General features: G+C 42.2%; 1 protein-coding gene across 2 annotated transcripts in view; it reads left to right on the top strand.

The window, feature by feature from the left end:
• Nucleotides 1-21,747, top strand: part of zgc:171482 (zinc finger protein) — a 135,728-nt gene that overhangs the window by 85,699 nt on the left and 28,282 nt on the right. The window contains exon 5 of one of the 2 annotated variants that reach the window (XM_015944349.3): nt 6,718-6,945. In XM_015944349.3, coding sequence (XP_015799835.1) covers nt 6,718-6,945 — 228 coding nt within the window. Of the gene's footprint in view, nt 1-6,687; nt 6,946-21,747 lie in introns of both variants that reach the window. The other variant, XM_015944348.3, reaches the window with a different exon arrangement.

The raw sequence follows: 21,747 nt of genomic DNA, 5'->3' as shown, positions 1-21,747 counted from the left end.
TGATTATAAAATACCAACTGTTAGAATTTACTCTCTGTAAAACAGACATGATAGCCTAGTGAACTAGACCAAATTCTTGCATTGCAAAGAATGGTCTAGGCATGCTCCATTGGAACCTCAGCAGCTCCTACCAGGACTCTGGCTAGCCAATCACAGCTCTCTAGAGGGGTTTCAAACACCTAAAGAGCTGTGATTGGTCCATAATGGTGGGCCAATCATAGTGCTCTATCTGCTTAGTGAACAAATCACAGAGCTTTATCCGCTTTGTGGGCCAATCAGGTCACTCTATATGCCTGGTGGGTGGGATGATGCAACAGAGTGAAACAAGAGTATGTCACATTCATTATCCAGTGGAATGCGGAGATCATTTGAAAGACAACGGTAGAACCCGCCCCACAACCGAGAGCCGTCAATGGAGCGTGGCCAGACTAAATAATACATTTATTTAGTCTGGCTTGCCAGGCTACAGACATGATGCATCAAACCATAACCAAACTGAGCAAGTGCAGTACAACGGGCGACAGTGGAAAGGAAAACTTGCTTTTAGCGCAAAGAAACTTCAAGTAAAACCAGAGTAAAGCTCTGAATAGGACTGCCTTCTGGTCAGAAAGTCCTCCAGCAGCATAACTAAAGAGGTGAGTCAGAATAACCCAACCTAGACCTAACTATAGGAAATACCATAGAGAAGAGCCCTAAACCTAGCCTTAAAAGTAGACAGGATGTCTGCCTCACAGATATAAACTAGAGCATCTAGCACCATGAAAGTGATTAGTTGGGAACATATTGAACGTTAATATCATTCAATGTGAAATACAATTTTTATTTCAACAGATGCTGAAACTCAAGAAAGTGTCGTTCTAAAACTGTGGCAGCAATATTTTGGATCAACTAGAATTTTTGCTGATTTTTTAAATAAACAAACCTAACAATAAATTAATGAATGCATGGACTACATTTTCTACATGACTTTGTGCCAGTAATTTAATGCTGATGGACAAATGCATTCTTACTATTTTACTACAATTAAATACCAAACAAGGCGTTGCTGTAGCTCAGAGGTTGAGTGGACATCTTCTAAGTGGATCAGATTGGAGATTTAATCCCCATATCATTGAAAAAGATACTGTATACTTTCATCACTTTTATGGTTTTTGAGGTCATGATTATGGGGATAAATAATATAAAAGTAATTAGGTTAACTAAGTGTCAATTTTAGAGGTTCTTCACTTATATTTTCACATTTGCAATGATTTCTAGTTGGAACGTATGCTTTCTAAATTGTTCTCTGGGGGAACAAAAGCTCTGGTGCGCCTATTTCAGCACAGAGAATTCAGCCAGAGGAGACAGTAGCTTCAGACAACAGGACTTCTCGCATCTGATCACTGACTGTATTTGCGCTGCAACATTGATGCCTTATCTCCATAAATAACACAATTCTGAACGAGTCCTGCGGTGTGGTGGAGTTGCTAATGCTAACGGGTAGCTTCTACCAGCCGAGACGCTCTCTGATGTTTCCTGGATGCTAAACCAACAACAGCCTTCCCCTTCGTGAGCCAAGATGGGTGAGTCCATGAATGTTAAGTGACAGTGAGATGTAGGTTTTTCAAATCCTAGAGTTTCACCGTCTTATTTCAATTAAAAGCTAATGCAGGAGATTGGTGTAGGAGACTATTTTCGTGTTCAGCCTGCATGTTAAAGTCAGAGTGACATACCATTTTCAAAATACTAAGCAAAATGTTTTTTTTCACTAATGTTTAGCACTTCACATGAGATCTTTTTCTCTATTTAAAAATAGTATTCTAGCGATGTCTAACAATGGGGCTCTTTTTACATTCTTACAAATCTGTTTTTACAGTGTGTTCCTAGAAGGAGTTTAATTTTCATGAGCAAAACTTACTGGTTAAGACGATGTTTTCCGTTTTGATAAAAATAAGATGAAATGGCAGAAAACAAGGCTTTCTTACTTTCTTGAAAATCGATTTTTGTACAGTTCCAATAATTTCCCAGAAATGCAGCCTGAAGTAGAGTAACCAGAACTAAAACGAAATTTTTTAATCAGCTCTCAGCAATCAGAGAGAAGGATTTAATTAGAATCTAAGCAAAGAGTATAAACTCAGGATGTACATCTAAGGTAACATACGTGTCTTTGGAGTTTAATGTGTGATATTAGGTACCTTTGGTGTTAGATTCTGGTCCGGTCATGGTGCTGCGTGGGCCTGGCCACAGGCTTTCTCTGGTTTTGATGTTGGTGGGTGATTGTGTGTGTGTGTGTGTGTGTGTGTGTGTGTGTGTGTGTGTGTGTGTGTGTGTGTGTGTGTGTGTGTGTGTGTGTGTGTGTGTGTGTGTGTGTGTGTGTGTGTGTGTGTGTGTGTGTGTGTGTGTGTGTGTGTTACTGGTGTGGTGGAGCATAAACTTTGTTTTGATGCACAACTGTGCAGCAGATTTACCAGATCTGGGTTTGGTTTTTGCCTTCAGGCTGTTTCTTATTTGCTTTTAGTGTCATATTTGTTTGCATCTGATTTAAAATGTGCATGAGTTGGATTTGAGTCAGAATGTTGAACTAAATAAAGCAACGAATGCTAGTCTGGTTCAGTATTTGGTTCTGTGAGAACTTCCTTATTATTATCGATGAGAATACTAGGCTTTGGGCTGATATTTAGAGTTGCAGAAATCTGCAGCTAGATCATCAAGTACACTGAAAAACATGTAAATGCTGTTTGTTTAAGTTATTTATTCCTTACATGTGGTTTCTACATTATGTAGAAAGGAATAAAGCCTGATTCATGCTTCTCCGTCTGCGTCAGTGCGTAGACACGCAACGTCCCTGCGGAGCTGCCGGAGAGCTCTGCAGGGACGGACGGAGTCCAGCTCTCTTTTCTAAACATCTGTCAGTGGAGACGGACAACGCAAGCTTGTGATCGGTCAGGACGCCGCTGTTGTTTACAGCACCGCCATTGCACCCTCAAAAACATAAAGAGAGCCGAGGATAACTAGCGGCAGACACGGAGAAGCTTGAAGAATACCTCGCGAAAAAACTCTAAAAACATGAATGTTTAATTCTCCCATGACTGGAGGAGTGAAAAGATGCGCAGCAAGCGTTTTATTTGTGGACGGAAATGACAGGAAACATGGGTTTAGAGGTGGCGAGCGCATGAAGCGGTGGAGGAGAGTGAGAGACAAATTTGTCTGTGTTAAGTCTCTTATATACGAAAAACACAATATAAACACACTATCTTGGACCGATACATGACAGGATACCACATCTTCATGCTATCATCACCTCTAAATCTATGTTTCCTTGTCTTTTCCGTCCACAAATAAAATGCTTGCTGCACATGTTTGTACTCCTTCAGTCATGGATGAATAAACGTTCCAAGTTTCAGACTTTTTCCTCGACGCATTCTTCAATCTGTTCTGCCTCTGTCGCTATCTTTTTCATGTTTGAGGGTGCAAAGGCGGCGCTGTTGATGAATTTACTGGAAGTAGCATCCTGACCAATCACAGACTTGCAGTTTCTGTCTCTTTTGATGGATTGCTAAAAATTGGTGCATGTCTCCATCACGAGCTCGTCGGGAGCTCTTGCGCCGACTGACTGATTAACATAGTCTCCTACACCTATCTCCTGCATTAGCTTCTGATAGAAAAGGATCTGAAAAATCTGAGATCCACATCACACTGTCACTTAACTCATTCACTGCCATTGACGACTAAAGTCGCCACTAGCATGTTTTTACTGTGTGGGCGTCGGATAGAGCCCCCGCACCATGAGAACAAACATCCCAGCTTTAAAGCTGATCTTCATCTGAGTACGTCACGTGATCAGGAAGCAGAAAATCCATGTGTTAGGAGATTGTTTTGGGCCGCTGCTGTAAAAGAAGTGAGGCGCGAAACGCTTCTGCCGATCACAATTCAACAACGGATTATGAAAGAACGGATAACGCTCGAAATGTGTGGATTCCTCCTGATGTAAGAGGTTAGTCTCCTCTTTGTTTTGGTTGTTTTGGCGTCAACATCATCCTAGCGCACAACGTTCTGTGACTCTTAAAAAAACTGTAAAAATGGTGAGAAACGTTGGCAGCGAAGGGCTTTAAAGATCAGGAAACGGCTGGCAGCGAATTAGTTAACATTCATGGACTCACTCATCTTGACTCACGACGGGGAAGGCTGTTGTTGATTTAGCGTCTAGGAAACAGCAAAGAACGCCCTGACTAGTAGAAGCTAACTGTTAGCATTAGCAACTCCACCACACAGCAGGACTCCTTTAGGCTTGTGTTATTTGTGGGGATAAAACATCAACATTGTACACAGAGTCATTGGTAAAGTCACATTGCTGTTAACCAATCACAGGCAAGATGTCCAAATATCAGGAAATAAGAATCTAAATCCTGCTGTCTGAAGCTCAGCTGTTATGTGGCTTATTTATAGTTCCTGAAAATGGTGCACCAGAGCTTTGTTTCCTCAGAGTACAACTTACAAGGCATTCATTCCTACTATAGACCACAGCAAATGTATTGATTAAATGAGTGTTCCACGCCTTTAAATCTGATTCATCTCACAGGTTTACAAATAGTTCTCCTCAGCTCTTGGGTTTGTTGTTTCCCGTCATGCTTGTGGCTGTTTGAGTAGTGTTTCACAAACGTGGCTTCCTGGTCTCCAAGGAAGCTTTTTCATAAAGTACTACAAATTGGATTGAAAGAGTAAACTCACAGTCCTCCAAGCTCACTGGTGCTTAAAAATGAAATGTTCTAATCAAACCCTTGCTCAACTTTGGCCTAATTTGAAAAACCGCCACTTCTGCACTGTTGTTGCTATGGAGTTCCAGTGTTTTTTTTATGACAGTGGGACCTGGTGGAGAAAAAAAGATGCAAGAGAATGAGCACAAGAAGAGAGGAAGAATGACCTGGGAGATTTCAGGAGAGATTACAGTCAAAGCTAGCCACTGTGAGTTCTCTGAGATCAGCGCTTCACCAAAGATACACAGCCAAGTTGACAGGCCTGGTCGCACATGGGCAGCTAAACACACACACACACACACACACACATGGAACTAAAATGATCAAAAATATGCCAATGAATGTATTCAGCTGCGTTCTCAAGAAACATGGACGCTAAAGGTAAAGAGCAACGCTTTGGCTTTGTCCCCTGCGCCAAACCTGACACAAACTTGAAATAAGCACTTCCTCCTTCTACACACACACACACACACACAGACAATCCCTGTGCCCCTCTCCATGAAGAACACTTACTTCTGCTCCAGTGTACAGAGATCACAGTCAGGAGGAGAGGAGTAGTGAGAAAACAAGGAATAGAGAATAGTAATGCTTTAGAGGATTTCTTCCTGTCAGAGCTGAGGAGCGTCAATCATGCATGGTCACACACACACACACACACACACACACACACACACACACACACACACACACACACACACGTCAACCACAAGTTTTACGAGCATCTTGTCTTTGAGGTTAATAAAAGAAGGGGAGAAAAATTAAGGACATGAGCGTTGCGCAGCCACAGGGTCGACTTTTGTAACCATGAAGATAAAGTGCCACGACAAAATAGAAAATATGAGTGGGTGTGGTTGGTGCGATGAGCAGAGACACAGCCATAGATACAGTAACTATGTGAACATATCAAGGTGAAGACAGCCAATCAGCTTACAGGAAAGGACTTAGGTCAACACAGGCCCACATACTGGAGATACACAAGCTCACAAAACCCTCTCCACTTTTGGTCACTGGTCAAAAATTCATGCTACGCAACGTGCCTGCTAGTCGTGAGCTGGTGGTGGTTGTTAATAAGTGATGTGACTCATTCTCTTTAAAGGCCTGACTGAGTGGGTTAGTGTTTGTGATATAAAACGTCTAAACGTGCGGCCGTATAGTCACAGACTGTAGCGCCATCGTGGAGGGTGAACTGGCACAATTGGACCTACCATCTGGCATCAGATCCTTTCTCTCACGATCTGGTTGTGGACAGAACCCCCCTTCTCCCTGGATGATTGGTGTGTTTTTTAGGACACGTGTTGTACTTCACGCGTGTGAGCAGCCTGTTCTGGGACTCCATCCTTGCACACACATTTTCTCATGGGACCACACATTCAGCCCGCCACCCAAACACCCACATACACACTCTTACACACACAGAGAGACAGTCTTTTCTGCCAGAGCTTCACCACGTCCCGTGGACACATCAGCGCCCGTTTGCTATTAATGGGCAATCACCATGGTAACCAGTGTCATGTCATGAGTAGCAGGTCACCTGGAAGTCGGCCATCCCCCTTTTTTTTTCCATTCCCTTGGAGGAGAGGAGAAGGGATGTTGAAAAAAAAAGGATGAAATGCGAAGGTTCAGTAGTGTAGTGATGTGACCAGGAAGCCAGCTCTGGCAGACTGGATCCTGGGGTGCAAAGGACCTCTCATCTGTTTTCTAAAGACATAGCATGCTGTGATCTGTTGGTAGGCAGACTCGATGAGCATAACCTGGACATCGCCTGGTTTAAAAGCACAGAATCGTATTTTATCAGACTGTGAGCGTAAATATCTCTGTTAATGCATCATATTTTCAAATCTTTATCCTTAAATGTTTAAATTATACATAACGTTGGTGTTTAAATCTATTTTCTCTTAGTTTTCTTTGGTGATCTGTGTGCTTTTTAAACTTAACATTTCACCACATCCTTCAGATTCTTCACCTTCCACCCCACTGACCACAGACCCCACCGCGTGCCCACCACCTCCCCCTGCGATACCCTGGCCCACGGCAGAGATTGGTGGAAATGGGGGCAGAGAGGCTGGAAAGTATTGCTGCCTGTGTGGAGCGTGGTTCAACAACCCTCTGATGGCCCAGCAGCACTACGAAGGGAAGAAACACCGCAGGAACGCAGCCAGGGCGCGCCTCCTGGAGCAGCTAGCAGACAGTCTGGATGCCACGGAGAGCACAGGTCAGCCTCTAAACCCAAACTGAACACTGTCCCAAAGGAAGGCTGCAGAGTGCCACGGCCATGCAGTACGATGGTAGTTAAGTGGGCGATCAAATGCAAGATCTGCTGCAGAGTGGCCAAATGTTCATACTGTTTGCCTTTCAACATGGTGTACATTTCACAGACGTCACACTGATGTAAGCTACACCTGTTAAGACTATTTAAAAGTCAGATATCTTGGTGATGTTCCCGGGAGATAGCTCATTATCATCTGAGACGTTCACTGAACTGACACTCTGTAAATGAATTTTATTATCAAATGTGTGATCTATATAGACCTTTAAGTAGGACTTTGCTAATTAAAAACCAGAGATTATTTTTTATTTCCCATAAAAACAAAACCTAAACCCAACAGACCCAATAGCAGAAAACCTAGCGTGCATGACCATAGGCAGAACTGAAGAACAGACCAACATAGTTTTTAAATAAATAAATAAATATCTGCCTGTAAAGGTGAGTGCTCCCATTAGTCTAGTGCAGTGGTTCCCAAACTTATTTAGCCGCGCACCCCCTTCTATGTCCCGACCATGACGACGCACCCCCCCAGCCCCCACATCAGGGCATGGCTATATATATATATATATATATATATATATATATATATATATATATATATATATATATATATATAAAGCTAAACAGACAGGGTTAAAAAAATATGATCAACCTTTTTCCCCATCACTTTCATTTTTTAAATAACAATTAATAAGCATTCAATACCATTACAATTTCCTTTGATTTAATTTTAAATAAATATTTAGAGTGCCCAGGTAGCACATAAAAAATGCAATTTAACGTTTTTTTTTTTAAAGTAGGAACGTTTAACCTGTGCGGCCAGAGCGCTCTCCTTCCTTCTGCTCTGCGTAAACCTGAACTGGCCACCTACTTGTGCGTAATCAAATGTCTATAGGGGAAAAGATGGAAAAGCTATAGACATGAGGTTCACTTTTGCCTCAGACCAACTTATTGCTGTTTTATGGTGTGGCTGAATCTGCGATCCGCTGCCACGCGGACTGGAATAACAAATGCTGCAGTAACAGTTGTAGAGAGGTTCGGAGTCACTGGGTGGAGCGGACCCGACTTTAATACGTCATCCCAAAATAGAAGCTAATATCTTAATTTTACCTGGAATGAAAAATGTTGTTATAAAACCTCTTAAAAGTTTTTTATCACGGAGGAGGCAGCGCTCATTTCTGTCTTCAGTCTGACGGCGCGCCGGAGTTTGCGCAGCGTGCGCGCTTATTGAATCTGTGTGTGTGTGTGTGTGTGTGTGTGTGTGTGTGTGTGTGTGTGTGTGTGTGTGTGTGTGTGCGCGCGCACGCGGCACAGCTCCATGAGCCGCTCCAGTCACCGCGTCTCGTTATTGGCGCTATTTAAACCAATGTTGTAAAATAACTTCTGCCCAGCCCAGATGTGCTCACTTGTGCACCCGTGAGCCGTGGTTCCGCGTCTGACCTCTGACAGACGCACTCTGAACTTCAGATCTTTAGCGCGCTGTTAATAGCCTGAATGGGAATCATTTCTTGATTTATTTTGTTACATCCACAATGTTCTGTGTGTGAGGTTTACAATGTCAGAACACCTGCATGAGACAGGTGTTAATTACAATCTGCCAGAATGACTCACCACCTTCAGATTCCTCCAACACCGTTAATAATGATCAAATACGCAACATATCGGCGTGCGCAGGCCAGACTGCTGAAGCTCGACGCATTGTTATTATGAAGCTATGGCACATGCGGAGGACACACGCACGCGTGCAAAAATATACTTGTTTTCAATTACATTTATTGGGCCCACTTACTTTTTCTTTGGCCCACCCACAAATGAGTTTCTGGCTACGCTAATGGTGACATATGACAGACTTCTCTGAGCTCCGCAGCCATTACACTTTTCACCTCGCGCACCCCCTAGTGGCAGCTCGCGCACCCCCGGGGGTGCGCGCACCACACTTTGGGAATCCCTGGTCTAGTGTCTTGCTGACGGTAAAGCATCCTAATGTCAATCATTTGTAGGTTTGCTTTTCAGCTAAAGGAGTGGATGTATTCGCAACTTAGCTTCTGACACATCCAACAATAGAGAATGGTACCTAAACATCCTCTGTGAGGAACTCCCCCAACTGACCTAAGAACAATTTGGTGATTTAAAACAATGTCTTTTCCAGCATGATGTAGCACAGGACCCTAAACCTAGCTCCTGACACAAGTTTTATGTCCATGGTCTGAAAACACCAATAATGCCCTTGGGAATATGGGGTTAAAGGTGTGGTTGACTGAAAAAAGCATTTTTTATGCATTATTCTATTTATTATAATGTGTCACTTTGAGTTTTTCATGCAAACTGAACAATGAAAATAGTCTCCTGCATAAGCTTCTGATCGAAAATAGATGGTGAACATCCAGCATATGAAAATTCTCACAGATCTATTTCATACTGTGAATTGGCATTCATGGACTCACCAATCTTCATAACGGGGAAGGCTGTTTCTTTATGTCTGGGAATAAGCAGAGGACATCACTGCTAGTTTAAGCTAACCATTAGCATTAGCAACACCAGCACACGACAGAACCTCCTCCAGGCTTCTGTTATTTGTGGACATAAAACACAAAGTCAGTGGTAGAGTCGAGTTGCTGTTATCCAATCTGGGGCGAGATGTCCAAATATCAGGAAATAAGACTCCAAAACCTACCGTCTGAAGCTCAGCTGTGATGTGGGCAACTCTTAAGTGAGAGAAATTGTGTACCGGTACATTTCTTCCTTGGAGTATGACTTACAAGGCTTTCATTCCTACAAGAGATCACTACAAATGTGTTGATTAAACAAGTAATCCAGTCCTTTAATCCCCATATGGCAAAATTCCAAAAATTCTGAAAAGTCCCAAGCAGTGATTAGGAATGAGTTTTCTCAAATTGGAGTTGTGTAGAAGACAGTGCAGACACTGCAAACATTTTACTCCTTGAATACAATCAATGCCTTCAGAAGTGATGAAATGTTTGTCCTTGTTCTTCAGCATGCCACAGAAACTTATTGAACGTATTTGGCAACACTGAAGCTGCAAACATTTTGAGATCCAATACTTGTTCCATTCTCAAACCTTTAGCCATGACTGTAAACGAGTAGCAATAACAGCCGTTTGGCGCAGGATCAGGGCGGCTGAGGTCAGCACAAGGAAATCAGAGGGTCAAACAGGCAAGCCACATTTAAAATATCAAAAAAAAAAAGGACAAACAAAACTACACCTAGGCCAATCCCATAACCCAAGCAATTCATTCTCACTCTGCTCTGTATCACAGTCAAGCTCTGGCATTTCTTTTTATTTCTGTTCGCCAGTCTAAATTTCCCTGCCAGCTCTCAGGGATCACCATTTGCTCATATTACAGTGCAGCTTTTACACTTGTTACTGCTAGCAGAGCAATGTGGGCTCAATGTTGACTCGGTATATCTTATTTAACCGTTAAAACCTTAACTGAGAGAATGGTACATAACACCAACGTACTTAGTCTGATAGTTGGAGCATGAAATCCCCCAAAAAATACTAAAGAAAGGGCCAAAGTGAAGGAAATTATTTATTTCTGTTCAATAGGATAACCGAGATCAAATGCAGTTGGCATGGTGAGTCCCAGGCTTTAATTACTACATCTTTCTCCCACCCTTTACCTTCTCCCACACAAATAAAACAATGCACAATGTAGCAGTGCAGCTTGCACAGCTACATTGTGCATGGAATTATTTGTGTGCAACTAAAGGTGTCAAGTAATAAAGGTTATTATTTAGGATTTCTACAGTGAAACAATGCAGTCTAATGTCTATAGTGTTGAAACGAAGGTTATATTGAAACAGATTTAATTCTCAGCCAGCTGAGGCGTGTCCGTTTTTCTCCTTTCAAAAAAAAAAAAAGAGAGAGAGACGTAGTCACTTACAATCGGTGAGTTTGAGAGGTTGCCAGGTCTGTGCCGAGTATAAACACTGCAACGCCGGCATTTGTCATTTGCCACCGGCAAGCAAAAAGCCTCATAGGTATTTAAAGAACCTAAGCCAGTAAACAGGAGCAGCCCAGAAGTTATTTCCTGTACCCCTAAGAAGCCACGTCATCCTTTTGTTTTACTCTAATATTAGGTGAAGCAAGCAACCTTGAGCTATCAATGCTAACTGTGAATTAGAAGCTCTTAAAATATTGCATGTAACTTTTTTAGTTAACAACTCAAAACAGCAAAATGTATGTGTGAAGTGAAAAAGGAGTCAACCGTGGCATTTTGCTCTCTTTAACTCAGGGGTGTCAAACTCAAACTCACACGGGGCCGAAATGAAAATCTGGGATGGAGTCGAGGGCCAAACTTAATATTTTTTGAAAAAGTGACGGCAAATTTGCACATTTTCTTTATCAACATATATGCAATTTTGAACCTTTAAATTTGGAAACAAACTTATTTCTGCATTAACACTGAATGTGGAATAACCAAATTACACACGAGCAAGTCAGTTTTAAATAAAAGGCATCAGTGGTATTCATTACTTGTGGTATATTCAGCATTTTTAAAATCTATTCAGGAGTTATGCTTTCTTGTTTATTCATTTTTCTTATTTTTCATTCTCCTTTTTTCTCCTGTAATACGCGTCATCGCTGCTGTGACGTCTAGCTTTCCCCACTGAGGAACAATAAAGGGATTTTCTATTCTATTCATCTATCTGCAGCCTTTCCACTTCCTGTTTACTGTAGGTTAAATCTTTTCTCACGGGCCAACAACAAAATAAAAATATCATTTTATCTTAAATGAAAATGCAACATCTCACCTGTTAACTTTCATGTTTTGGAGCAGAAAAAGAGCATAAAACCTAAATATTTAAAGCTCAGTTTGCTGCACTGGTTTACTGTGATGCTCACCTGTTCCAGCCAGATACCTGCATCATGGGGTTGATCTGAGCTGAGGAGGAGACTCCTGTTGTTTTGTTCATCTTCATCATCATAATGACAACATTAGATGACAACAGGTGCTCACATAGGTTTGTGCTGATGAACATGTCTGAGCAGCTTGACCACGTTGTTGTGTGTCGGGGAGGAAACACGGCAGCAGCCACAGAGTCATGCTGGTTTGAGCGTGTCGCTGCTCGCTAGAGTTATATGAGCTCTGTCTGGACGTTAGTTGGAAAACTTTCTCTTTCAGTCGTGAACACATTACTGAGCGGCTAGAATCTCCATTTCTGGGCTTCAACATCAGCAAACAGCTGAGTGAACTCGGCGCTGAGTGAGAGGAGTGTAGTTTGTCCGAGACAGCGGGGCTGCAGACACCCAACTACCCCTGACTGCCTCGGCGCTGGAAAAAACACAAAGGAGGGGGCACGTTGGCTCCACGCTGACGCCGCAAAGCATCATGGGAGTTGAAATATTTGCGGTAAAATCGGCCAGCGGGCCAATTTTAATATATTTTTGATATTTATCTCACGGGCCACATAAAAATGCTCCGCAGGCCGCATCTGGCCCGCGGGCTTTGACTCTGACATATGTGCTTTAACTCATTCAATGGCAGCTATTTCCTGATCAGAAAAGCCCTTCACTGCTAGCGTTTTTCAGCATTTTCACAGTTTTTTAAGAGACACAGAATGTTGCGCGCTAGGATGATATCAACGTCCAAATTAACAAAACAAAGAGTAGACTCACCTCTTTCATTGTGAAGAATCTGCGTGTTTCGCGCGTTATCCGTTCTTTCAAAATTCGTTTTTGAATTGTGATCGGCAGAAGCTTTTCTGGTTCGCGCCTCACTTTTTTTATAGCAGCAGCCCAAACGATCTCCTAACACGTGGATTTTCTGCTTACTGATAATGTGATGTGTGACATATGCGGAGGAAGATGAAGATCGGCATGGTGTGGGGGCACGTTCCGACACCCACACAGCAAAAAAATGCAAATGACGACTTCAGTCGTCAGGGGTAGTTAATGAGTTAATGGGTCATTCAGAATTATAATAGAAAGACAGATAACAACAAGACTTCCTCTAACACTGGAACACTCTAACAGTCATCAAACTCACCCAACAACAGTGAGAAAAATAAGTTCATTACATCTTTTTTGTTTTGGCTTTTCAGTGTTAAAAAAACACAAAGACAAAAAAACTATCCAGAAGCATTGTACCATTTAGTGAATTTGATTGCTGTTGGACAATTATTTTAACATCAACCATCGTGACACCCTCTTGGTTTGTATCATTTTTTAATGTAATTGCATTGCACTAAAATGCTTTAATTCTCAACAGGGTTCGTCCTTGGTTTCCATGGTGGCCCCACAGGGGTTTGCCCACAAAGATTTTAATGGGCTCATGTATGAGTCAAACCATCTGGGTCCCTCTGAAAACCCGTGCAGGGCCTGTTACAATCTATGTGGACAAAAATATTAGTAGGCAAACCCAAGAGAGTCTACCACAGAAATTGCGGACAAAACCTGTTGGGGCCCATACCTTTTGCTCATATGAATTCCATTTGAGGACCACTTGTGTACGCTGGCTGGGTAGTTTGACATCTTGACATTTGACATCTCTGTGTGCTACAACACAAACTCACATGCTTACATGCAAATGTCTTCCTAAGAGATATTTTAAGGAAATAAATAATATTTAGCGCAGAAAAATATTTCTGTTTATTCTCTGTGACATCATTGTTTCACAACATACTCAAGTTTTTCTGTGTTCATGGGAAAGCAGTGCACCTCCTCTGAGAGCAAAATCTGGACTGATCACGGCGCGCACCAGGTGCCATGACATAAACCATCATCTCAAGAAGCCAATCGCATTAAAAGCATTAGTCATGTTACTGCCTACAGTGGCTCAGAGGCTTTAAAAGTGCCATGTTACATACCGTCCTTAAGCCACACCCAGATGGCAAAACCTCAGCAATTTTTTTTATGTTTTGACTAAACGCCAGAATATTCATGCAAGTATAAATATTTAGAATTTCTTAGAAATTCTCCCTTTTTTAACATTTATGAGAAAACTGGCACAATCTACATTAGTCCATCGTACATGACTCTTTTTGACAGCTCGTTTTGGTTGTTTACTTCAGCCACATGACCAGTGGAGACACATTCTCACATTGGATTGGCATTAATCATCTCAGGTGTGAAGGTGTGCTGTGTGTATCTCAGAAGAAGGGTTGAAGGTGACACAGCAGCTGTGCAGAATGGAGGAGATCTATCACAGGCAGATTCATTTCTGTCCCATAGTTTTCCTTTACCCTTCTTTGTCCCATGTCTTTTGCTCGCTTTTGTGTGTGTGTGTGTGTGTGTGTGTGCGCGCATGCGTGTGTGTGTGTGTGTGTGTGTGTGTGTGTGTGTGTGTGTGTGTGTGTGTGTGTGTGTGTGTGTTGTGTGGCTTTGTTAGGCATTGTTGTGTTTTGTGTGTACATTCAAATGTGTGCAGCTTCAATTTGTTTTGTTTCTGTTTTTATCCTCGTTAGCTCTCCACAAATTGTCATGAATTCGACACTCGCTTCTAAATGTGCGGATCAACTTGACTCCACTCGGTTCATGTAGTTTTCTCATTACAACTGAGAAGTTGCTCTAGTGGGTGGTCTCATCATAGTGGGTGTTTTGCACATGAGCTCAGGGTCATCTGTACCTGAAGCAAACGCAGCACAAGGTGATCTGTAAATATCTGAAGCATCCAATGGCTCCCCCCTAGCCAATCATTGACCAACAGTTTTCTGAATTTGCATGATCTCCCTGTCTTGTTACACTAGGAGCCACATCAAAATCTGTACTGAAAAAGAGGTGACAACGTGGTAACTGTGGCTAAAGAAAATGCTGTGAAACGGTGCTAGCTTGTTGTTAGTGCTAGCTACAGCAGGCTGCTGTAGGGGTATTGTTGACATTTGTAATTTCACTTTCAACCAGTAGGACAGAGAAGCTAGACACTTTTAAGTGTTACTTTAAAGTCGATTGGTGTTTCTCAGTGTCAAGGCACCTGGCCTTGCAAGGCGATGTCTTGCGAGGCCAGGCGCCTTGCTTACGAGGACACTGTTCTTCCCTGGTCAAAGAAAACGTTTAAACGGAACAGACTTGCATCACGTGACCACGGCTTCCATGGCGGTCACGTAACGTCACGTGACACGGGAGATTACGTTATATTTTATATGTATTAGTTTCAATATAAATGTATAATGAGCCTTTTACTTTTTAAATTGTGTATATATTTGTTAAATTAAATATATAAGTGAGTTACTACCCGCTAGCCACTGAAGCTGCAACTACTAAGCAACTAACCAACCATAGATAACTTCTTTGGATCTAAAAAAAACCCATTTTAAATTAGTTGACTTACTTTTAGTTACTTACTTTTAGTTTAGTTTGATGATCAGGTTGCCTTTAACCTAATAATAGTCACCTGCACACACAGATATCCCCCTAAAATAGCTCAAACTAAAAACAAACTAAAAACTACTTCCAAAAACATTCAGCTTTGATATTAATGAGTTTTTTGGGTTCATTGAGAACATGGTTGTTGTTCAATAATAAAATTATTCCTCAAAAATACAACTTGCCTAATAATTCTGCACTCCCTGTAGGCTGGAATCAGTGTGTGAATGGTTTTGTCCTGTTTGTCTTTGAGTCACCCTGACAAAGATTCTGTCCAGGGTGTCCCCCACCTCTCACCCAACGACTGCTGAAGATAGGCACCTGTTCCTTGTAACTGAGGAAAAGGTGGTATAGAAAATGATTGAGTGAGAGGGTTTTGACCTTTGTTTCCTTTTTGGTCAGATTATTCTTCTTGGACCTACCTCAAATGGTCCATGTAATTGCCATATGAGATATTTTGCACAAAGTATGCTATTAAAACTAATTACTTTTTAACATAAGCCTGTTTCATTAAACAACGGCACCACTTTGCCACAAAGCGGAGGTGGCATCAGGGAGCCTTTGGTCATTTATAACTGGTCAGCCTGTGGTGCGATCATGTGTTCTTCACAAAAGATGAAGTGATGGTGGGATGAAGGGGGTATGGGGGTGGTCTCCATACTGTCGATGCGCTGTCACGGACATCCTTATAGCGTGGACTTAACTTGTTTTTATCCCGATTGAAGCTGCTCGATTCACAAGCCTCTCCAAAAGGTTGCTGCCCTTCACAATCCCTGTGAACTGTCTGGTGATCTGCGTTTCAGATGACCAGAAGCTTCCAGATTTATGTAATTCTCCAGTTTTCCATCTCAACTAATTCTGTTTAAAAATGCTAAATGGACTCCATGTGCTTACTTGCATTTACAATACTGTTACTGACCAAGGCTTGGCAGTCCACTAAGCATAGGGTGAAAATGCACCATTTGTTTCACGAAGGTGTGATCTTCATTCAAAGTCTGGTGTTGCGGTAACATTACTATTCATGTCTTCTGAAAGTGTCGATAGTGCCAGCTTGTTTTGGATAGCATTATTACTTTATTTAAACAAAGCAATCATTTGAAAACTGCATTTGTTTACTTTTAGTTTTCTTTGTCTAAAACTGACATTTGTTTCCTGATCTGTCAGGATCTGCTCCTTCTCCCTCTGGCATGTTGTCCCATCTCCCCTCGTGGATTTAAACCCTCTTTACTTGTCTTTGTCAGATCCTCATCTTATATACCTTCTGAATCATCCTGCCAGCCATTATTCATGTTAAACTGTTCATTTTCCTGCTTCCTGCTCACCTGTGTTTTGGGTCCTATTGCAACCATCATTGTTTCTTTACACGATCTTTAATGCAAAATAACAGAGGAAACCTGGAAGGGGGGCAAATAATGTATTTTTCATTTGTGGGACCTCTCTGCTGTAATTCAGCACATATAGCACTGCATGTTAGGGGATTTGCCCCAGTCTTGCAAAAATGCTCGGCTCATAGAGGAGCAGAAGGGAGTAGCTGTAAGTGTGGCTGCTGGCGAGGGCTGGAGCCTAGCTGACTGGGTTGTGTCTTTACATAAATCACAACAGGAAGAGAAACCCCTCAGGACAAAGCAGGCACTTTGTCTTCACTCCCTGGAGATTTGTTGAAGAATTAGAAGCAGTGAGATAAGCGTCTGGGATGGGAATGTGTGTGTGAGGACCAAGCCCCCACAATGCGGGTCTGAAATTGAGTCCAATGCAGAAGTGAAATAAACTGCAGTTCCACCCTCATCCGCTGGGGGCTGGTGTCAGAAGCAAGCAAATCCTCTTTGACTCCCATGTTAAAAATATCAATTTCACAGCAGAAATAAACATGTTTACAGCCTGGTACCAAAACATGTTTTAGGTTTAAATGATCTAGTTTACTGATCAGACCCAGGTTTCAGCTCACCTGCCCTGCAGGAAATTAAAAACACACAGTCATCACCTGCTGGAGCCTGTTGTGCGCCGTTGTTCACTGGATCTGGCCCAGGTTTCAGCTCCTCTGCCCCGCCATCACCTGCTGCAGCCTGTGGCGCGCTGCTGCGGGCCAGCTTCGACCCAGGAATGAGCTCCGCTGTCCCGCTGGGAGGGTTTCAAACACCGCCATCCTCTGCTGGAGACCGTGGCGCGCTGCTGCGCCCGTGTTATTTATTCTGTTATTGTTACCGGTACTTGTCTTGCAGTGTGAAATGCTTGGTCTCAGATTTTGTAAGAAAAATAATACAATTTCCCCCCAAAATGCGACTTATAGTCCAGTGCGACTTATATGTGTTTTTTTTCTTCTTCATGACTGTGACTTATAGTCCAAAAACTGCGATACGTTAAAAATATTGAAAACTTGCTCAAAGCAAAATATATTTTCATTAAGGAAATGACTTATAAAATTACCGATTTAATACTTTTTTATTCACAGAAAGATAGTTGTCATGAAAAAGCGCTGCAAACCTCCACACAAACTCCGTGTGAGCTTCAGGTCGCTGGTGTTCTACAGAGTTAGCTCTGGTTGTAGCTAGGTAGCTACCTCCATTAGCTTAGCTCCCACCTCAGCGTTAGCTTTGGGTTAGCTTCAGGTTAGCTTGTAGCTAGTTCGACAGGGTGTGTCATTTGATCACAGCCTTACAGCCCCACCCTCAGCTCCACCTCTCTTCCCTTTTGTGGAATTGTCTGGGCTTGATGGAACCTGTGACTAGAGCCCTGCACGGGCCTAAAATCTGAGCCCGTGTCCGGCCCGGCCCGAGGGAGTGGAGCCCCAGCCCGACCCGGCCCGAAAACGTTTTCAGGATTCTCTGGCCCGGCCCGAGCCCAAGCCCGACTTTTTTTTTTTTTACCAACTAAATGAAAACAAAGTGCGTCAATCCTGACCAATGAGTTAAAAGACATGCAGGATCCGAGCGTCGCAGAAGCGCATGCGGGAAGCTTCCTCCCACTGAAGCGAGTGTTTTCCAAACGCTGTCGCTCAGAGAGACTTGTCACTTAGAAAATGTTCCCTGATTATGAAACTTTGGCTGAATAGCGCTTGTTCCTGTCTCCAATGTGCGACACATCCAGGAGCCGTCTGAGGAGACGCCCAGAATCGCACATCCTCTTCAGCTCATAAGCGCCTATGATTACGCACAAGCGTGACCCAACCCGGTCTCACAGTAAGACCGGGTTTGAACTGTTCAGGTTCACGCAGACAATCTTCACATAGAATTGACTTACAGATATAAAATTAATTCAGTAAAATATAAAGCATTTTATTTAAATATCCATTCATTATTTTACAAGCACATAGAGCCGCATCAGATGGATGGAAGAGCCGCGGGTTGCCGATCCCTGCTCTAGTTCAAGATATCATTAAAATTCCAAAAGTGCTGAAAAGATTAAAAATGGGGCTTTCCGTGCATATACAATACATTACGGTATCCACCGGGATTCCCTGTCTTGAGCGCAACGAATCACAACACAGATTCAGAGACATGCCGAGTTTGTCATCCAAAATGCTCCGTTTTATAACTTTTGAATGGCTGATCAGATTCAAATAATTCCAACAGTTCCTAAAAGTACATAAAAGCAGCTTTCCAACAATCTATAGCATGAAGCAATCAGAGTTAGGGAAAATATCGCTACGAGGGGAAATCCTGCTGTACAGCCTGATTGAAACGGAGTGCAGCTCCGCGGTGAAAGCGGATAACCTATAAAATGACATGTTGAGGACGCAAACTCAATGCATCTCTTTTATTGTGAAATAATAATTTCTCTGAGTTTTGGGGTTGTGGGCGGGAGTAGACATGTACGCTGCAGGTGCAGGCGGGAGTGTAACACACACGTTGCGGTTGCAGGCGGTAATGGTCAGAAATTCAGCAGGAGCGGGCAGGAGCGGGATGAAGAAAACAGTCCCGCGCAGGGCTCTACTGCTGCGTTTAAGTGTTTTAATTTTTTTAAATGATTTCCATTAAAAATAAAGGCGCCCGGCCCGGCCCGTGTTCGAGGTAATCACACAGTCGTTGGCCTGAAGCCCGGCCCTCGGGCCGTCGGGCCGGGCCGACCCGAGGGCCTAGGGCTTCAGTGCAGGGCTCTACCTGTGACACGGTCAAAATGGCGGTGGTGGCCATCTCCCATTTTTCCTCGAAAATGTGTTATTGGAGCCTATGGAAACCCATTGTACACACACACACACGTGTATGTGTGTGTGTGTGTGTATGTGTGTGTGTGTGTGTGTGTGTGTGTGTGTGTGTGTGTGTGTGTGTGTGTGTGTGTGTGTGTGTGTGTGTGTGTGTCGATGGTGAGGACTTGAGAGGGTTTGCTACTAAAACAGAGAGAGGAAACTGTGTAATTGATGACTGAGCCTGAGTTCTAGGATGAAGAAGGCTCCTGATCCCCGGAGATAGGGCTCTCTGTGACTAAGTCACACATCACCTCTGAACACGCTCGTGATACACTGTTGATACTTGGGAGCAAATGTTTTGGAGTACAGATAAAGAGCTTAACTTCTACAATAACCATGCGTGTTTATGTGTAATTTGACAGTAAATTCGTACAAATGTCATTATTTCTGTCTCAAATTGACTATTTAATTAAAAAAAACTTCACATATACAAATATTCAACCCTTTTTAGCTCCTTTTGAGTATTTTTCTGTACATTATTTAAGTAGTTTCAGTTATTTTGATCAGTTTAGCCCAGGAAACTGCACCATCAGGCTGTTTTAACCAAAATTTACAACACAGACATGCACAAGCATGGCAGACAAAAAAGGAAAACATTACCTGCTTCTTGGTGACTCTTGTGGAGCGTTCAGCAGCTCAAGAGTTCACGAAGAGCAGTAGTGGAGATAAATAGCAATAAATATTCAGCATGCACTGCTAACTCCCTGATTTCTGCTGCTGGTAACTGAAAGTTTTACAATGTTTATCACATTAAGGCTGATTATTCACACCATATCACTCTGAACTGCTATTTTCCACATGCTAATAAAAACTTTTTACATTTCTGAAACAAAAAATTTGTCGCTAATTAGTTTGTCGACTTAGAATTTTAATGGGCAGATAAAGCAATTTGCATCTCGCTTAAAATGCTCATCCAGCTGCTGGATGTAAAGCCACTCAGGTGTGACAGTTCTGTTGTTTATTCACCAACACGAGTCTGGTAAACATGCATCACTGATGCACTCTGTCACTTTAGATTTAAGATGATTTGAAGCATAATGCAGAAGCTACAGCTGTTCAGACAACATAAACATCAGCTAAACGTCACAATATCTGAGGATTTTTACAACATTCTGCTGCTGCATTCATCAACAAAATCATCTTTTAAAGACATCTGAAAAATCTGCTTGATTTGTTTATTTTTAAAGGTTTTTATTTTTTACATTTAACTAAAATTTATTTTATTACAGATGGTTCTCAAAGTTGGGGAGCTCCTACATGACCCTCTGCTGCTCAAAGTTCAATGTTGATTGAGTTCTTTTTTTTTTAACCAAAATTGTGACAGAAACAGCTAACATAGTCAAAAATTGTATAACTGTTGTAAAAATTTACCTGTTAAATTGGCTCTCAGTGTTTGTTATGATTTTACCAATCAAATGTATTTATTAATTTATTGATGTAGTGCATCAGAAGCAGAAAAGTTCAGCAGTGACTACATTAAGGGTCGAGACTGCACAAATGTTTTCCATTGCTCAAAATAATCGTGTTTTCATCATGATTCTAAGTATCCTGATCAATATTAATGCTGTTGATGTGTGAAGCGTTGCTCACACATCAGTCTCGTATGTTAATGCAAACCTGATATCATTTATTCATCAGAAAGCTGGCTGCGTGCCCTGAAATGTGGTTTTTAATTGAATTTTAAATCAAACCGAATCTGGCAGACTGTGAATCTGACCACGCTGGATTCAGAAAGCCAGCCCAGCCCAGGATCCCTCTATGGCCTCCATTCTTTTGTTTTAAACAGATGGCGTTTCCACTCACTCTCCCGTCAGCTGCAAAATTAATTAGCCTCCCTTTAAGCTCTTCAAAGTTAGCTGGTATAATTCCACCTGGATCCAGTCTGACTGGATCAGCGTTCAACTGTTTTCCTAGGAGGGTTGAGTATTTGCAGAATGTTGGTTCTGATCACATTTCAATAACTTTCTTTTTGAATTTGGTTCAGTTTTACTCTTTGAGATCTCACGCTACTCTCTTGTTGCAATCAGCACAAACTCTCGTAGGAAAATCTGCACGGACATCCAAGAAACTGGGATTTTCTGCACAGGAAATTTCTCTGTGCATTCACCCATATGTTACTTGATTTCATTGGTTGTACGGTGAAATTAAGTGTTCGGCCCATTGTGTTTGGTTTAATGCTGTTTAACCAAATGCACTGTGTTGGTATCTGAAATTCCTTGGAGGCATGTAAAGGCTGGTG

This window comes from Nothobranchius furzeri, chromosome 12 (genome assembly GCF_043380555.1).
Source record: "Nothobranchius furzeri strain GRZ-AD chromosome 12, NfurGRZ-RIMD1, whole genome shotgun sequence".
NCBI classification, from domain to species: domain Eukaryota; kingdom Metazoa; phylum Chordata; class Actinopteri; order Cyprinodontiformes; family Nothobranchiidae; genus Nothobranchius; species Nothobranchius furzeri.
Note: the sequence above shows the minus strand (reverse complement) of the source record. Positions and strands in the feature narration are given on the sequence as shown.